General features: G+C 42.6%; 1 protein-coding gene across 2 annotated transcripts in view; it reads right to left on the bottom strand.

Annotated features, from left to right (window-relative positions):
- Positions 1 to 19,515, bottom strand: part of adam9b (ADAM metallopeptidase domain 9b) — a 59,460-nt gene that overhangs the window by 28,768 nt on the left and 11,177 nt on the right. Inside the window, exons 4-10 of one of the 2 annotated variants that reach the window (XM_078223381.1) lie at positions 13,845 to 13,923; positions 13,451 to 13,527; positions 7,763 to 7,952; positions 7,379 to 7,444; positions 7,209 to 7,280; positions 4,653 to 4,822; positions 843 to 927 (exon numbers count right to left, since the gene is read on the bottom strand). In XM_078223381.1, coding sequence (XP_078079507.1) covers positions 843 to 927; positions 4,653 to 4,822; positions 7,209 to 7,280; positions 7,379 to 7,444; positions 7,763 to 7,952; positions 13,451 to 13,527; positions 13,845 to 13,923 — 739 coding nt within the window. The remainder of the gene's footprint in view (positions 1 to 842; positions 928 to 4,652; positions 4,823 to 7,208; positions 7,281 to 7,378; positions 7,445 to 7,762; positions 7,953 to 13,450; positions 13,528 to 13,844; positions 13,924 to 19,515) is intronic. The other variant, XM_078223382.1, reaches the window with a different exon arrangement.

Here is a 19,515-nt window from a genome sequence, read left to right as displayed (position 1 = left end):
AAGTTGTGATGGTGATATCAAAGATGGAAGCTGGGGATGAAGAAAGGATTTTCTGTTATGCCATGAGATTTTTCTTGTTTCAGTAATGTGTAAAAGGTGTCAGGGAGGTTTCCCTAGGGTATGACAGCAATGTATTCGCCCATGCATTCTGAAGCTTGGCTGAGAGACCAGACTCTCTCAAAAACTTTTACCTCGGTGACACAGGTACACAGAAGGGAAAATGTTTCTTAACTGACATAATTACAAACTTTTTTCTCTTAAATCAGTTTTGTGAATGGCACATTTTTTTCACAAGATAAAGAACTGTCCAATCCTTATAGTTTCTGCTATTGATATTTTAAAGGTTTGGTTGATTGACACTTTTATAGGGTTGTAGTAATAGCAGTTTTTTAAAAATAAAATCATGAATTGGTGATTTTTTAAAGTCATTCCTCCATAATGGTATTATAGGGTTCATTGGATCTGTACAGAGTGTTTACTGCATCAATGTTCATAGATGTGCCTTGAGTTGACAAGGGGGCTATAAGGGACTATGGGGAATGGGTTGGGGTGAAGGCTAGAGGGCCTAATATTTCAGAAATCAAAAGAGACAAAGACTCAGAGAACCGAGGCGGGCCTTTTAGACAGCCCAACTTGGCACTCAGCAGTCACCTCCAACCTGTGTCCAGGAGCAGAGGGCCTGATCCCATCCCATAACCACCCCCTGGCCCCAGAACAAAAATTGCACCATTTGAGGGGGGCACTTTCTCCCGAGGCAGGTATGATTCGAGCTACCTACCTCGGGAATGAAAATGCTCCATTTATTCAACAGTTGCCCTGAAGTAATAAAGCAGATCACTTACAACATTAATTCCACCTCCAAGCCTGGGAGAGCAGACTGTGCCCACAAAGGCAAGGCCTAGAATTCCACTAAACTGTGCTTTACCTCTGAAATAGGAAAAAAAATGAAACAAGTTAAGTCACTGCAACAGCGCCCAGGAAAATCGATTTGGAGACAATTAACTCCATAGGATATCAGGCTATTCAAAATTTAGAACACATTTATGTTGGTTTACAAAAGAATAATTGAAACATATATTTGTAATCCAAGATATGTGGAAATATTGGGGATGAAGTTGAAGATGACTGGAATGTAAATTTGTGGCATCACATCAATTGCCTGTTATATACTTCACCCGATATCCAGCTCTGTTGACTTATAGAACTGAATATTAAGTGTGTTGTATAATGTCTGGCAAATATAATTCCATCTTTTTGCTTTTTCACCCATATCTGTGTTACCCTATTCTGTCAATATAAAGTTGGCCTTTGTTTCTTAAAACTGAGGAATTTTAAAGTACTCTAAAGTAAGTTGGCTGATCTTGAGCTGAGGTAATGATAAGGGCACTGATATTGGCTCTCTGGGGCTGTATCTTCCCGGTTGCTGAGGTCAGAACCCAGCATTTAGCTGGAGGTAGCGTCCCATCAGCAGGTTAGAGCAGCATTAACGCTTCCTCTCACCCACGCCATTATGAACCTTCTGGGATACAATGGCTACAGCCAAAGCTGCAAGCCATCCTGTGGAGGGGATTCCTCTTCCATAATGTTGACCTGACACCTGTGGCGCTTGTGGGATTTTTAATTTTTCACAATGCTGCTGGGAGCAACTCTATTTTGAGGTGCCCATGCGTTTTCCTGCTAGCCTCAGCAGCATCCATCATTTCGGATGCAGTTGCCAGCTAGACATCATGGTGCTCCCTCATACTGGGCCTCCTGCTTTCCAGCTCCATCTGCCTACTGCCTTTTATTGGATGTGACTCCCAGAGGTGGAATTGTGGCTGGCATCAGAATGGCAACCCACCTGAGAAAAGCCAACCCTATGTTTTTAAAGCTCAGCAAAGGAAAACCAACCAGGCTACTGTCCAGTGACTCCTGCTGAAAAGTGGATGATGCTGAGGGCAGATTAGGTCACCCATGTCAAATAAGCAGGCAACACTCTAGGCTAAGTTCTCAAATAAAGAATGGTCATTCTTAAGGTGGCAGGGTGAAATCATGATCAAGCACATGGCACAGTGATTAGCATTGCTGTCTCACAGCATCAGAGACCCGGGTTCAATTCCAGCTTTGAGTGATTGTGTGGAGTTTGCACATTCTCCCTGTGTCTCCATGGGTTTCCTCCGGGTGCCCCGGTTTCCTCCCTTAGTCCAAAGATGTGTGGGTTAGGTAGATTGGCCATTCTAAATTACCCCTTAGTGTCAGGGGGATTAGCAGGGTAAATACATGGGGTTAGGTGGATAGGACCTGGGTGGGATTGTTTTCAGAGTAGTCTTGATGGGCCGAATGGCCTCCTTCTGCACTGTAAGAATTCTATGATGAGGCTAGCCCATTGCACTTGGGGCGTGCTGACATCTGTGATGGTGGTTTGCCCAGGTTAGGGTAGAGTAAAGGATCAGAGTAGCCAATGAGATTAAAGGGATGCTTTACCTAATGAAGTTTGCCTCGACCTTTTGGCTAAGATGAAGTGTTAGATCAAGCCCAGGTTGGGGTGCAATGCCTCATCCAGTCAGCTTAGAATTGTTTGATCGAGCCCAAGATGGGATGGGATATCTTGTCTTGTTAGTTTGGATCTTGTTTGTTCCGTGCATGGGGACCATGAATTGGATTCAATTTGAATTGGGTTTTTTGGATGGAATAAAAATTTGAACAAAAAAAGGTCATTCTTAAGGTGAAGGAGCTACCAAACCCCGGTGAGAAGTGTTTCAGTATTATTCAATATCACTAGGAGAAGAATGAAAAATCTAAAAATACAATATAGATGTAAATTAATCAAATTCTTGCAGCATTTCCTTTAAAAAATTTTTTTAAAATAATTCGGCTTGGGCTGTTCATGTTAGTAACCATACTGAATAGCAATGGAATTGTCTGAGGTGCAGTTCCATTTTTGCTTCACTGTTGCTTCACCCAACTACCTGTTGGGTGGGAGCAGTGAAAATCAGACGAAGCCAAGACTATACTTGATCATCGACAACCGTAATTTGTTAATGCATGAGAGCTGATTGCAAGGAGGCAGGCCTCCATGAATTGGCCCAGGCAGTATGGGGATTGAATCCATGCTGTTGGTGTCATTCTGTATCACACGCTATAGCCAACTAAACTATCCAACCCCAGAAAATCCCATGAATTCCTTTTACACTTCCTTTACATCCTGCTCTTTTTCTTTATTATCCTATTACCATTTAGCCTTGCATCATTGTCCTTTTTGTCATTAATCTCTTCGAGCCGATCGTAGATCTCATTTGTTTTACCCACCTTTCCCTGTCTCTGTACTCACATAGAACTTGTGGAATCGCTTAACTGTTTCCAGTTCTGATGAAAGGTCATCAATCTGAAACATGGCCTAAATTTTACGGTCCCACTCGCTGTGGGAATCATCACAGATGGGACTGGAAAACCCTGCCTGTGAACTCTGATTCCCTCTCCAGATGCTGCCAGAATTGTTGAGTATTTCCAGCATTTACTGTTTTTGTTTCATGATAAATTGCCCCTTAGTGTCAGCGGGGATTACCAGAGTAAATACATGGGTGGGATCGTTGTCGGTGTGGCTTGGTGGGCCGAATGGCCTCCTTCTGCACTGTCGGGATTCTATGATTCATCTGCAGTAATTTGCTTCTCTTTTAGAGAGCGAGTGAGTGCTTTAAAAAAAATTATTGAAAAACCCAGGTGAAGAACAAGACCCATTTTGCAGAAGTTCAAGCAAATCTAGAATGAAGCCAGACATTGTTTTAAAAGTCTCTGAATTGTAGAGTGAATGAAAAACTGAACTCATATAGTCATAATGTCACAGAAGGAGACCATTTGGTCCATTGAGTCCATACTGGCTCTCTGTAGAGCAATCCAATCTGTCCCATACCTCCTGCTCTATCCCTCTAGCCCTGAAAGTTTATTTCCCTTAACCATCCATCCAATTTATTTTTGAAATCATTCATCATATGTGCTTCTACCAAACTCATAGGCAGCAAGTTCCAGGTCATTAGCACTCACTGTGTCATAGGATTCTTCCTCACATCTTGCCCAGAATTTAAATCCATGTCCCCTGTTCCTTGTACAGTCAGCAAATAAGAAGAGCTTTCCTTTACCTACCACACTTAAACCTGTCATAATCCTGTACACTGCCATGAAATCTCCCACTCACCTGAGGAAGGAGCAGCGCTCCAAAAGCTCATGATTCCAAATAAACCTGTTGGACTGTAACCTGGAGTTGTGAGACTTCTCACTGTGCCCACCCCAGTCCAGTGGCAGCATATCCACATCATGAAATCTCCCTTCATTCTCTCCTTCCCAAAAGAGAATAACCCCAGCCCCTCGTAACCTAACTAAAATTTATCAACCTGGGAACCATTTTGGTAAATTGCAGTAAGTCCTAGCCACATGAAATAAATGTAACTGGTTAGATATACTGATGAAATTCATGTTCAATTCTATTACACCAGGTAGTATTAAGCAGCACACCTGGTAGGTTGCTTCACCTTATGCTTGCATAATGCAATGTTGAACAAAACTTTTAAATGTGGATCACCCATTTATACATTTAAGTGCTTAAAGGTGTACCCGCCAAAGGTTACAGCAACAGAGTAGAGGCAGCCATAATGAACTTCCCACAAAAATAAACTTACAGAATCAGATGTCCACTGTCATGTCTCTTCTCAGGGATCAGGACCCGTTCACGCCATCTTATAAATCTACCCAAAACCTCCCCAGCACTCCCATTGATAAGAATCTGATTTTTATCTTTCCAGAGCACAAGACCAGTCAGTATGACACGGACATTCAGAGAGCTGTACATCTAAAAGATAATGAAAAGACCAATTAATATTTCCTATTGATGATTATTTTATCATTACCAGAAAATCAATGAAATGTGCTTAAAGGAGGGGAAGAGCGCAATCGTATATTCTTAGGATACGAGTGTGAGTTGGGATCATTTCGGGTCCCAACCCCACTTTCATTGTTAGGGTGACCACCTGTAGGATTTTCAAGAAGGTGGCCAATGAAAAGGATGCCTCCAGGTGCAGCACCTCATTAAGGATAATGGGCAGGTCTTTGAGGCTGCTGGCTTGATGTTTAAATCTCTAAAATTCCTTCTGGTTCCACCTTCAAGTCTTTCCCCCGCAGGGCTGGGGAGATTCCACCTGTAAAGACCTGTAGCATCAAGTGCTTTCTCTACTTGTATCTATACAGTCAATTTTAACCCTGTTCATTTTGTGGGAACCCTGTGTTAAGATGTGTGGGATTCACCCACCTGAAAGATGCAAATGAATGGGAATCATGCCAGTCAGCCCCGTTGATCCGAGATCAGGGTGCCCTTCAAAAAGGACGCCCCGATCTCTGTGTTCACGGACAGGCTCCCCACCCCCCCTCTGAAAAACAAAATCGTTACCCTCATTTTCAAGGGGAGCACCACCAACCCCTCAACCAAGAGGTACAACCTCCCCCTCCCCATACCACTAAGGCATGAGGGGGACCAGAACTCCTCCACCACCTCCTACCCGCCTCAGACCGCACTTCAGGCCCTGCCATTGGCAGTGCCAACCATGCACTACTCCAGGCACCCTGCCTGCAGCACCCAGGCCTGGCATCTTGGACTTTGAGGGTGGTCATGGAGGTAGGTTCAGTGCGCTCATGCCCCTCTGCAAGGCTGCAGAGGGAGGGTCCCCCAGGGTTCTTGAACTTAGATGAGTCAGGTTGGGGGCAAGGGGTTGACCTCAGCACTCCCCCGGGGTGGGGCATCATGGTTGATATGCCCCTTCTAGCCCTGGGGAAGATGTTGTTCAATTTCAGGATGGTGAATTCAGATACCATCCTGGGGATAAAATACTCATTATTGTCTCTGTCCTCTAAAACCATTCAAGCTCCCTGGTCACTTAATCCTTCATGCTCCCTGGACAGCTGGAAGGGTTCCAAATCACCTCAATTGTAAGAAAATCCCTTTCAAGTCCTCTGACTGTCAGAAGACAGTCACTTTCGGTAGGGTGGGAAGTTTCCATTTCCACAGCTGTTCACTCAACCCCATTGTTTTAACACAGCATTTATTTAAAGTTTCTGAGTCTTCATAGAAAGCTAAGAGCCTTTGAAAAACATTCAAACCATCTCAAAACCTTTGCTTCCATTCAATTTCAGTCCAGTCCTTTTAACTCTCCTTTGATTGACAGTTTAATTGTTTTTACTTAGCATGCAGTACTTTTTACCTTTACCTTCATGCTTGAATGCATCTCAAATACCCCCATTGCTCTTAATTGCAATGTTTACAAAAAAAGAGGAAGTGAAAGTGCTTAGCTGGTTTGAAATTATCTGCAGCTGCTTGTGCTGAGGTAAATCCCTTGCCCACCAAACACCCAGGGTCCTTGGAGGTCCATCCCTTTGCAGCCTGGCAGTGGGCACATGGGCATTGGATCCACCTCCTTTACCACCCTCAGGATCCAACATACCAGGTCCATGTTGGTCGTAACCAACACCAAAGCCTGCCTGGTGCAGTTCCCACCGGGGAGGCCAATGAATAGTGAGTGACTACTGAATAGGCCATCCAGTCTGCTAATGATATATCAATGAGGGGTTTTACATAATTATCGGGTTCCCACCCACTCTTGGCAGGAGGCTGATTGGGGTTGGCAGGGCAGGCCAGCTGAATGCCAAATGCTTCCACGTCCAGCGGGAATCCCGTTTTTAGCCCTAATATCTGATTCAGCGGGCAGTCGGGATTCTTGCCATTGGCCAATGGGGCTGGTGAAACCTCCCCATCTCATCAGACTCACAGGGGCCTGGAGGCTGTTCAGATGGATCTGTTTTAAAGAATCTAGTATCTTCAATGAGGCACAGAATGGATAGATAAATGTGATGCACAATGCCAATAACGCAGTAATCATTGCAACCACTGACTAGATTTCTCTAACCTAAATAACATATAATTGGTTCCTCTAATCCATGTGACACCCAACCCACTACCTCTAAACCATGCTAGGTTTGGGCTGCCGTATAAAATCCCCATTATACATGGTATGATAGCACACAAGATCTCTAAACTTTAGTCTATGCCTCTAACCATCCCTACCTCAAGTCCACACCAGATGGAAACTTGTGCTTCACAAAGGTTCGAAAAGTTATAGAAATATTCAAAGTCAGGAGTGTTTCATCTGGATCAGATAATTGAAAATTAACCAAAGAGTCATACATACTCCATCTACAATATGAACCAGTTCGACCATTTGCTCCTGAATCAGTGTTTCATTCTTGTTGTGCAAGTTATACTGGAAAACACAAAATATGACCAAAGATAAGCAGCTTTAGTGAGACTGATATCCTTTTGAATCTAAATTTGAAATAATTTGAATAAATTGATACTTACTTTGTCATTATCAACAACCAAAACCAACTCCACATAACTGGTTGTTGGCAAAACAGCTCGCTTTTTCTAATGATTAAAAATGAAGACAGAATTAGATCATTTTTATGTACTGGAAATATCCAAGTGAACCTGACTCTTAGCCATGCAATTTGCATATTAGATGCAATATTTTCATTGGAAAAAATTAGCCTCAAGTTCCTGCTTTTGTTGGGTGATAATTGACTGATATGAACTGTACTCTTTCGAAATGTGTGCCTAGTTTCTGACATTTGTGGTCTTAACCAATTAGAAACACGAATAAGAGCTAATTCAAAAACAGGAGTCTGTCATACATTTTGTAACTTGTTATTAAATAATGAAACAATTAAATAAAGCTGTGATTACCCTCAGGTGCTGCACCAAACTCCCATAACTCGAGTGATGATCATTATTTGTTGATCCACTGTGGTGAGGTACTCCACACATAAAAGGTTCTGCTTGCACGTCCTCTAGTCGATAAGTTAGATGTTCAAATTTCAATGAGCTTTCCAATGGCTCTATTCCAAAACTTCTTTCCCCAATCAAAATAATTCCTCTGCAATGAACATACAAGAAGGATCATTACAATAACTGGATCATTGTCCTGTTATTGTAATGAAGCAATGAGAGAATTATTTCCATGATGCCTCGCTACCAGAAGGAAGCCAGACTCAAAAGTAGAGAATGGATGAATATCTAATCATTTCTGGAATGGGTTCATAGAAACACAGAGAGGTATAAAGAGACACACACAGAGACACAGAGACACACACAGAGACACACACACAGACACACACACACACACAGAGACACACACACACAGACACACACACACAGACACACACAGACACACACACACAGACACACACACACAGACACACACACACAGACACACACAATGAAGACATTTCAATAATATATGGTGTGCAATTTTATACCCCTTTCAGGGGTGGGGGCCAGAAGATCCTGCCGGCAGAAGGGGCTGTAAATTTCCCCCCATGGTATGTGCAATTTCACAGTATATGGTATTATATAGGTTCAAAGCCAGGCAATTCTAGAAAATGCTCATATATGATTTTTACGTGAAATCCAAAAATGCTTAACCATTGTTACTGGATCTTCTCAAATAAAGCTAACCTCTATATTATTTAGCTCAGATTAGCTACATTCCATGTGTCATTTTCATAGTCCTGGTAGCACATTCTTTTTCATGACAATTGGTCGTCCATTACTGCTTTGAATCAGTTTTTAGTATAGTCTGTCACATTGACAATGCTACCTGAAGATCCATTAGATAACCTCCATCTGTTCAATCAAGATGTTTTATGAAATTAACTTTATTGGTTTCATTTCAGACTAGTCCCTATGGTATCTTCTATTTTTATTGAACACTGATGGCATCCCGTGTAATTGTGTCATACATTTTCCCCACTGCTGATGTTAGACTAAATGGTCTGTTTACTTGAATATTTAAATTTATTTTGCCATACTCCAATTCTCAAGTATATTCCCAATACTTATGAAGCTTCTCAGTATTAACCCTTTACTTATTTCTTTACTAATTTCCTTGAAGATTGTAGAGTGTCATTGCCGTATGAGCACTAATACTTTCATATTAAACTATTTTGACTGTTATTTTACTGGAGTAATTACCTTGAACGATTAACACTTTGAAACATAGTAATCTGGAAATAAAAACTATGTACCAATAAAAGTGACCTTCAATACAAGAACATAATATCATACGAAATAGGAGCTGCCTAAGCTCATGGCTGACCTGATCTTGACCTCAACTCTACTTACCTTAATGTTCTCCTATAGTTCAAAAATCTGTCTATTTCAACCTTTAATACATTCAGTTACTTAAAGCTATTGAACTGTTGTAAAAATCCAATTGGTTCACTAAACCGCCCATCCCCAGCTGGTTTGGCCTACTTTAGTCCCACACCAATGTGACCTATTTGTTATTGCTCTCTGAAGGGCTTAACAGGCATTTAGTTATATCAAATTTCAACGTTTCAGCAGTTGAAGATGGCAGTCCATTTTCTCAAGGCAAGATGGGATGGACAATAATGTGACCTTAGCAATGCTCACCTCCAGAGAATATCGAACTAGAAGACACAGCCATTTCAGGTAAACAGGTGATAAGTATTCACAAACTAATAATGGCCTGCATCATTTCTATTCTTACTGGAACAAAACAGTTAAGTGCAATTTTCAATTAATAGTTAAATACTTGTAATCCTATTTACCTCGCCCTATCTTTCCATCATTCTCCATTCAAAAAAATATCCTCGTTATGCTCCCCTCTCCTCTCAGGTATCTGGTGACTTCCCTACTCTGCTGCAACTCCCAAGTCAACATTCCCCTCCAGCTGGCAATGAAAATGTCAAAACTGAAACTAATAGTTTTTTTTAGAAAAAAGTGACAAGGATTTTCTTTTTATAGAGTCCCTACAGCGCAGAAGGAGGCCATTCGGCCCATCGAGTCTTCACCGACCACAATCCCACCCAGGCCCCATTCCCCATAATCCCACATATTTACCCTGTTAATCCTCTGACACTAGGGTCAATTTAGCAGGGCCAATCCACCTAACCTGCACGTCTTTGGACTGTGGGAGGAAACCGGAGCACCCGGAGGAAACCCACGCAGACACGGGGAGAACGTGCAAACTCCACACAGACAGTGACCCGAGGCCGGAATTGAACCCATGTCCCTGGCACTATGAGGCAGCAATCCTAACCAGTGTGCCACCTGGAACCAAGATGTCTAGATGGAGATAGGATACAGATCAGCCATGATCTAATTGAATATGGAACAAACTCAAAGGGCTGAATGGCCTTTTGCTTTTCCCGTTTTTATGTGCGAGTCTTGTTATGGTTTAATTAGTTTTAGACGTATGTATTGTTTACAAACAGACTTACAGACATGAGTAAAAGCCTACCTCCACCCACTTTCAGTGGCCGAGGTAAAAATAGTCCCTTAGACATCCCATAGCCAAAATGTCTTCTATGACCGGAAAGAAATGTGACAGTGCTTTGGGTGACAGTTGGATTCACATCCTAGCATATCCATGACATCAATACCTAAAGGAGCAGACATGGACCAATGCTATTTTAGGATACAAACTTTAATTAATAAATTTTGACAATTGGCTTGTGTCCTTTGAGCAATGGAGCATTGAATAATCTTGCCAACTCCACATCTCCCTCCTGTTGTGCTTTGCAGTCAACAGTTACAGCTGGACTCTTAGTAAATTATCCACAAAGGTCCTTTATGTAAACCATACTGAATATTCTGAAATTCCTCAGTCTAGTGTCATTATCAATCCAATTAAGCAAACTACTCTGGCACCAAGAGCTACACTTTCTCTCCACAGTAGTTTCTTATTTGCAATTAAGACATTCCAGACAACACCAAACCTGACATCCCAAGTGTGGATAGCTGAAAGTAAATGCTAATAATAGTAAATGCTAATAATGTGGTAGCACAGTGGTTAGTACTGCTGCTTCACAGCTCCAGGGACCTGGGTTCGATTCCCGGCTTGGGTCACTGTCTGTGTGGAGTTTGCACATTCTCGTCGTGTCTGCGTGGGTTTCCTCCGGGTGCTCCGGTTTCCTCCCACAGTCCAAAGATGTGCGGGTTAGGTTGATTGGCCATGCTAAAATTGCCCCTTAGTGTCCTGAGATGTGTAGGTTAGAGGGATTAGCGGGTAAATATGGGGGTAGGGCCTGGGTGGGATTGTGGTCGGTACAGACTCGATGGGCCGAATGGCCTTTTTCTGCACTGTAGGGTTTCTATGATTTCTATGATAAATAAAGATTATCTTTGCAATAAATTAGCATTGATTAAAATCAATGTAATAGATTGTTTTGAATTTGTTATCACACACTGATATCTATTACTCTTAGTTAAGAGAGGCTACAGTTTACAAAGAAGCAGCGTCATCGGCAGGTTTGGCTGAATTGGGAGGAGGGGTAAGGGTCAAACCTGGGATTTGGTAACTGGAGAATTCCGACACTCCTTGGAAGATATTTACCATCAGATCTGCAAATCAATACTTGATTTAACATCACTTATCAGTCAACACTAACGTAGAAGATGAACAACTGGTCTCCTTGCTGAATACGCATCAATCAAAGCATTGGGAGAACTTATATCATCATAAATAATGAAATTTAATCCTTGGTACAGTACTGACAAAATACTTAATTGCTGTCTTTTGAATAATAGGTTAAACTGAAGCCCCATCTACCCTTAAAATCAAAATACTACATGAAAATATGATGTGGAGATGCCGGGGTTGGACTGGGGTAGGCACAGTTAGAAGTCTCACAACACCAGGTTAAAGTCCAAAAGCTGCCCCTTCATCAGGCTCACCTGATGGAGGAGCAGCGCTCTGAAAGCTCTTGCTTCCAAATAAACCTGTTGGACTTCAATCTGGTGTTGTGAGACTTCTAACTGTGCATAAAAATAAGGACACATTAAAAATAAAATGCAGACTGAATTATATCATGTGCAACCAACTACTGTCCCCAAATACCAGTTCATTTAAAGACTTCTTCAGCCTCTGCCTGAAGGCAGGTCCATCCCACAGCACCATAGTCTCTGCTATAGACAGCACAAGGAGGCAGGTCTCAAATCCACCCCAGTCAGAAAGGGGACTGAACCCCGTGCTGTGGCATAAATCTAGTTAAAGATGACACTTAATCTTAATTCCCTCCATATAACAGAATCATGGAATTGTTACAGTGCAGAAGGAGGCCATTTGGCCCATCATGTCTGCACCAGCTCTCTGAATGTTCATTTCACCTAGTTCCATTCCCCTGCTTTCTCCTCATAACCCTGCAGATTGTTTCTTTTCAAATATTCATGTAATTCCCTCTTGAATGGCTCAAGTGAATCTGCCTCCACCACACTCTCAGGCAGTGCATATCAGACCCCAACCACCAGCTGAGTGAAAGAGTTTTTCCTCATGTTGCTTTTTATTCTTTTGTCAAATTACTTTGATTCTGTGCCCTCTTGTTCTCAATCCTATCATGAGCGGAAACATTTTCTCCTTATTTTCTCTGTCAAACCCCTCATGATTTTGAATACCTCTATCAAATCCCCTCTCAAGTCTTCTCTGTAAGGAAAACAGTCTCAACTTCTCCAATCTCACATCACACCTAAAATTTCTCATCCCTGAGGACTACATCTGTGGGAAATGCATCCAGCTGCAGATGTTCAATGAATGCATGGATCGGTTAGAGCAGCAGCTGGAGGCACTGGGGAGCACAATTAGCTGAAATTGTTATAGATAATAGCTACAAAGCAACAGAGATGTGGTCACACCCAAGGTAACAGAAAGGATTGGTAAGGGCAATGCTGTTGATGTAGTGTACATGGACTTCTGAAAGATATTTGACACACTGCTGCACCACACACAGACTCATGGAACAAAATTGGCTGTGCAACAGGAAACGGAGAGTAATGGTTAATGAATGTTTATCAGGCTGAAGGAAAGTTTGTAGTGGAGTTCCCCAGGGGTCAGTGTTAGGACCCTCGCTCTTCCTAGTTCTTTCTGTTACCTCTCCAAAAAACTCCAGCAAGTTAGTTAAACAGATTTTCCCTTAAGAAGTCCATGCTGGCTCTCCCTAATTAACACACATTTATCCATGTGGTTATTAATTCAGTGCAGGGGCCCCAAATTACATTTCTAGAAGTTTTCCCACCTCTGAAGCTAAACTGACTGTTCTAACTCATGAGATTGGCACATAAAACAACATTTACTTAACTAAAATAGGTCACAATCTGACTGCAGCATCTCGCAAGGAAATAAGTTGCTCCATTTCAATAAGTAACTCACTGGATGTGAAGTGCTTTCAGACAATTCTGGGATATAGCAAATTCTGAGATATATGATGAGGTGCATTTTGTTTCTTTCCAAATGGCTAACGTGGAAAAGCATAATTCATCAGATTTAAATCAATCATTTCCGTGAGATATTCGGCTTAATTTAGGGATATATGAAACCATGTTTAGTTGCAAAACAAAACATTTATAATCGAATACCTGATACCCGAGCAAATGCTCAGCAAAACTTTGGAATGAAGAACACCCTCCACAATCCCGTGGTAGTAACAGTGAATCTGAAATGAATGATTAATTATAGATATTAACTATTGGGTTGCACAGTATAAGTAAGCATGACATTATTGCTATGGTATTAGCATTTAAAATAGTTGTTGGTTTGAATGAAGAGTTGGCTGGCGTAGTGAAAATTGCAATGATTTTTCCTCCTCTCATTTTCCTTTCCTCCCCCATTTTCCTCCACCCCTATTCTCCTCCCTCTTTTCTCCTCCCCCCACCATTTTCCTCCCGCCTATTTTCTTCCCCTACTCCCTATTTTCCTCTCCAATTTCCCTGCATTTTTCTGAGGTTGAATGCCAAACTGCTGTGCACTTACCCGAATCTTGGGTTTAGATGCCTTCATTTTGCCTTCTTTGTCAAATGCGTATTGTACAAAATCTTTAGCAAGCAGCTTCCTGCAAGATAATTTTTTGAATAATGTAGTACTAATTAATATTACCGTCGGACGCGACTGGTGATGTACCATGTAAGTGGTGTGCTGAGAAGGAAAGAACCTATATTTATGTAGTACCATTTGTGTTATAAGGACGTCCCAAGATGCTTCAAAACCAACAAATTATTTTTGAAGCACAGTCATTGTTGTTGTGTTACATACAGCAAAGTTAAGTAATCAGTGATGATGTTAAATAACCACAAATAAAACACAAAGTACTTGAAAATCTGAAAAACAAAGCAGAAGCATAAAGCATGTCCAAAAGTCAGACAGTAGTGGGGGGCATTGCGGTGGGATTTTAGCTGCTACAGTGAATTAAGAAGCTGTCTAATTAAGGGTGGTGGTCCGCCTCTCAGACCCACTGGCCCACTCAGAGGGCTGACAGCTGAGCAGCCTCGGAAGTGCCACCGATAGAGGTGGCCTAACCTCTGCTGAGCAGAGAAGAAGATGGTTTCTCCAAGTTGAGGCTCCCTGAAAGGACAGGCAAGGATATTATTAATATACCAGAGCCAGACAGACAACCCCAGCAATCAGAGAGGTGATCTCTCCAGCATTGGTGCAGAGCTGTGTAGGGGGTCAATGTTACCACAGGGCCCATCTGTGGGCCATGGAGCAGCAATAAAGAAAACCCTCTCTGGGAACCCACTGGAAAGTCAATTCAATATACCTGGCGGAGTTCCCAAACAACAGTACTCCATCCTAATGCCAGTGAAGTACTGGCGGGGGCACAGTGGTTAGCACTGCTGCCTCACAGCACCAGAGACCTGGGTTTGATTCCGGCCTTGGGTCACTTTTTGTGTGGAGTTTGCATGTCATCCCCGTGTCTAGGTTTCCCCGGGTGCTCCAGTTTTCTCCCACAGTCTAAAGATATGCAGGTTAGATGGAATGACTATGCTAAATTGCCCCTTAGGTGTTCCAAGATGTGTAGATGAGATGGGTTAGCCATGGTAAATGCCAGAGTAACGGGGATAGGGTGGAAGGGAGGACCCGGTGGGATGCTCTTTCAGAGAGTTGGTGCAGATTCGATGGGCCAAATGGCCCCTTCCTGCACTGCAGAGATTCTATGGAGAGTGGCCATTAATCAATGACTTAATTGAAATAATTGGCTGCCTTTCTTTGGTTGTTGGGCAGCCTGCTTCTGATAGTATGCAGTGGCAGTGGGAAGACATCGGGCTTCCCTCTTGTTGCTTTCCTTATACCAATTTACCAGCCCTACCCCTTCAGCCCAGTTCCAGAGGTCTGCTAAACCTCTGACCATTGCCTCTGTGGGCTATTAATAATGCTGGAATTTAATACTATTCCTTCTGTTACCCACAGAAACTTAGGGGAAGTGAATGTAGAGGAGTAGAGTCCTTTGAACCATACTGTATGTCACAGAGAGAGAATGATCACGTGCCTCTTCGACTTTAAAAGCACAAAAACACATTCTTTCAGTCGCATTCTTCAGTGTTTCTATTGGGTGGAGATGACAAATTGTCCTCAGGGCACAGAGTTATTTTTGTGTTATAATAAGGGAAGATGTTTGCACAATACTTCACTCTGTCCTCCAGTACTAATGTTTTAAACTTTTAGAAGTATAAGATCATTAGACATAGGAGCAGAATTAGACCACTCGGCCCATCGAGTCTGCTCTGCCATTCAATCATGGCTGATATTTTTCTCATCCCCATTCTCCTGCCTTTTCCCCATAACCCTTGATCCCCTTAATAATCAAGAACCTATCTATCTCTGTCTTAAAGACACTCAATGACCTGGCCTCCACAGCCTTCTGCGGCAAAGAGTTCCACAGATTCACCACTCTCTGGCTGAAGAAATTCTTCCTCATCTCTGTTTTAAAGGATCGTCCCTTTAGCCTGAGGTTGTGCCCTCTGGTTCTAGATTTTCTTACTAGTGGAAACATCCTCTCCAGGTCCACTCTATCCAGGCCTCGCAGTATCCTGTAAATTTCAATAAGATCCCCCCTCTTCCTTCTAAACTCCAACAAGTACAGACCCAGAGTCCTCAACTGTTCCTCATGTGACAAGCTCTTCATTCCAGGGATCATTCTTGTAAACTTCCTCTGGACCCTTTCCAGGCCAGCACATCCTTCCTTAGATATGGGGCCCAAAACTGCTTACAATACTCCAAATGGGGTCTGACCAGAGCCTTATACAGCCTCAGAAGTACATCCCTGCTCTTGTATTCCAGCCCTCTCGACATGAACGCTAACATTGCATTTGCCTTCCTAACTGCCAACTGAACTTACACATTGTGGTGAACCATCGTTGGTTCCCACTGGATAGTACTGAGCCAGGGCTGGCCAGTACTACAGGAATGTATATAGGTTACTGTGGGATTGTACTAATGTTGCTGTTGGGTTAGGGTGGGATTGTTACACCTGTGTTTGTTACTGTTGTGGCACATCCCAGTCGGGCTCCGCCTCCTGGGAGAGGTATAAGAGTCCCTGCTCGGATGGGACCCCTTCAGTCTGGGATAGTGTGTTAAAGTTCTGATAGCTTCATTGTTAGTTAATAAAAGCCTTCTTTTACTGAAGCTTCGAGCCTTGTGTCCAATTGATGTGCATCACACATTAACCTTAAGGGAATCTTGAACAAGGACTCCTAAGTCCATTTGTGCTTCTGATTTCGTAAGCATTTCCCCATTTAGAAAATAGACTATTGTAGTATATTGATGTAAGTATGTTAAATGGACAGAAAGCATGGGGTTGCTTCTCCAAAAACCCAATAGATCCAGCCAGCAGGAAAAGCACCAGTATGAGAATCAGGTGTTGCAAAATTAACTCTTTTTTAAAAAGAATTATTTTAAGGTAGTTAACTTTATCTCACTCCAATGAATCAACTGGGTGGTGACTCAGTATTTATACTATATTATACAGCTGAATGTCTAAGCAGTGAGGAAACAAAGACTGACTGTATAACACGTTTGTTTTCTCATTATTTCCTGCTCTCCTCTTCTGATGGCAGTAACTCCACCAATCGCACACTGTGCTTTTTTAAACTACAAAGTCTAGTCCTGATGTACCCAATGCAGCCCAAAAACCTCTCCTGCTCCACATCTCCTTGCTCTACCTTGCTTTAGTGAAAAAGAGGAACAGCTTTAAATACCAGCAATGGCAGCCTTCCCGTGACAGGCTATTCAATATTGCATTGTCGACAATTTCAACTTTTAGAGGGGAAACAAAACTGAATTATCTTCTGTCCCACTGCTGAATATAAAGATCCCTCAGTCTGTCTGTTCCACTGCTGAATATAAAGATCCCTCAGTCTGTCTGTTCTACTGCTGAATATAAAGATCCCTCAGTCTGTCTGTCCCACTGCTGAATATAAAGATCCCTCAGTCTGTCTGTTCTACTGCTGAATATAAAGATCCCTCAGTCTGTCTGTTCCACTGCTGAATATAAAGATCCCTCAGTCTGTCTGTTTCACTGTTGGATATTAAAGAGCCCTCAGTCTGTCTGTTCCACTGCTGGATATTAAAGATCCTTGACTCTGTCTATTCCACTATTGGATATTAAAGAGCTATCCCAGTGTTCCTGGTCAACATTGTTCCTTGAATTCACGCCAACAAAAATAGGTTAACTGGTCATCTCAGTGCTGATTGTAAGTTCCTGTCATGTCCAAAAGTTGGCATAGGGTTGATGCCACTGGACTAGTAATCCAGAGGCTAAGATAATATGCCTTGGAAACAGATGTTCACACCCTACCACCATAATTTAAATTCAATTAATTACTATTTTAAAAAATGTCTGGAATTAAAAGTTAATCTCAGTAATGGTGACCATAAAATTCTTAAATTCTCCTAAAAACACATTTGGTTCATGTGTGCCATTTAGAGAAGGAAATCTGCTGTCCTTGGCTGGTCTGGCCTACAGGTGACTCCAGACTCACAGTATGTAGTTGACTCTTGACTGGCCTCTAATGGCCGAGCAAACAACTCAGTTACAGAAAGATCAAAAAGGAAACAAACTAGATAGACCACCTGGCATCAATGTAGGACCCATTGATCCTGCAATCTCCTCCTTACTAATATCTGGGGGCATGTGCCAAGATTGGGAAAGCTGTCGGGCAGACTAGTCACACAACATTGTCATGTTCACCAAATGATACCTCACATTCAATGTCCCAGACACTACCATCACCATCCCTGGATATGTCCTATCCCACCAGCAGGACTGACCCAGCAGAGGTGGTATACAGTCAGGAGGGAAATGCCCTGGGAGTCCTCAATATTGACTCTGGATCCAATGAATCAGGGCATCAGGTCAAACATGGGCACCCTATTGATTACCACCGACTACCCTCCCTCAGCTGATGAATCACACTGCTTGGATGACGTTATTGAGGATGGCTAGAGCATGGAATATACTCCCAGTGGAAGAATTTAACATCTATCATCCAGATGAGTCGCACTATTCCTGACCAATCTGGTTGAGCTATGGGCCTGCAACAGGATGAACCCAGCAAAAGAGAAAAACCTATTAGATTGGTGAGGACAAGTCTATCTGTCATAACAGAAGAGGTGGGAGTGACCACCACACAGTCCTTGTGAAGATAAAGTCCCAGCTTCACACTCAGCATACCCCCATTGTATTGAGTAGTATTACCACCATGCTAAAACAGGAGAGATTCAGAACAGGTAGAGAAGTTCAAAACTGGACATCCATGAGGCACCGTGAGCCACCAGCAGGAGCAGAATTATATTCAACCATAATCTGTAACCTCATGGTCCTATATATCCTACACTCTACCATTACCATTGAGCCAAGCGATCAACCCTGGTTCAATGAAGTGTGCCCGGGCATCACTGCAGGAGTTCCTCGGGATAGTGTCCTAGGGCCAACTGCTGCTTCATCCATGATCTTCCCGTCATCATAAGTGGGGATGACCTCTGATGATTGCACAATGTTCAGTAACATTTGCAACTCCTCAGAAACTAATGGAGTCTGTGCCAATATGCCTGAAGACCTGGACAACATTTAGGGGAATGGGAATTCTGAGGCGAGCAATTCACCATCGGACCATAGAAATGTTACTGTGCAGAAATAAACCATTCAGCCCATCATGTCTGCACTGGCCAAAAAGGAAATTGACCACACATTTTATTTCCAGCACTGGTCTGTAGCCTTGCAGGTTACAGCACTTTAGATGCAGACTCGGGTATCTGTTGAATGGGTTCTGAGTTTCAACCTCAACCACCAACTTAGGCAGTGAATTCCAGATGCCCACCACCCTCTGGCTGAAAAACATTTTCCTCATATCCCCTCTAATCCTTCTACCAATAACCTTAAATCTATGCCCTGGGTAATTGACCCCACAGCTCGGGGAAACAAGTCTTTCTTGTTTACCTTATCCAGGCCCCTCATAATTTTGTACACCTCAATTAGGTTACCCCTTGACCTCCTCTGTTCTGAGGAAAACAACTCTTGCCTATCCAATCTGTCCTCAGAACTGCAATTTCCAAGCCCTAGCAACATTCTTGTAAATCCCTTCTGCACTCTCTCAAGAGCAATTATGTCCTTCCTGTAATGTGGTGACCAGAACTGTACGTAAAATTC

This window comes from Mustelus asterias, chromosome 11, assembly GCF_964213995.1.
Source record: "Mustelus asterias chromosome 11, sMusAst1.hap1.1, whole genome shotgun sequence".
Taxonomy (NCBI): Eukaryota; Metazoa; Chordata; class Chondrichthyes; order Carcharhiniformes; family Triakidae; genus Mustelus; species Mustelus asterias.
Note: the sequence above shows the minus strand (reverse complement) of the source record. Positions and strands in the feature narration are given on the sequence as shown.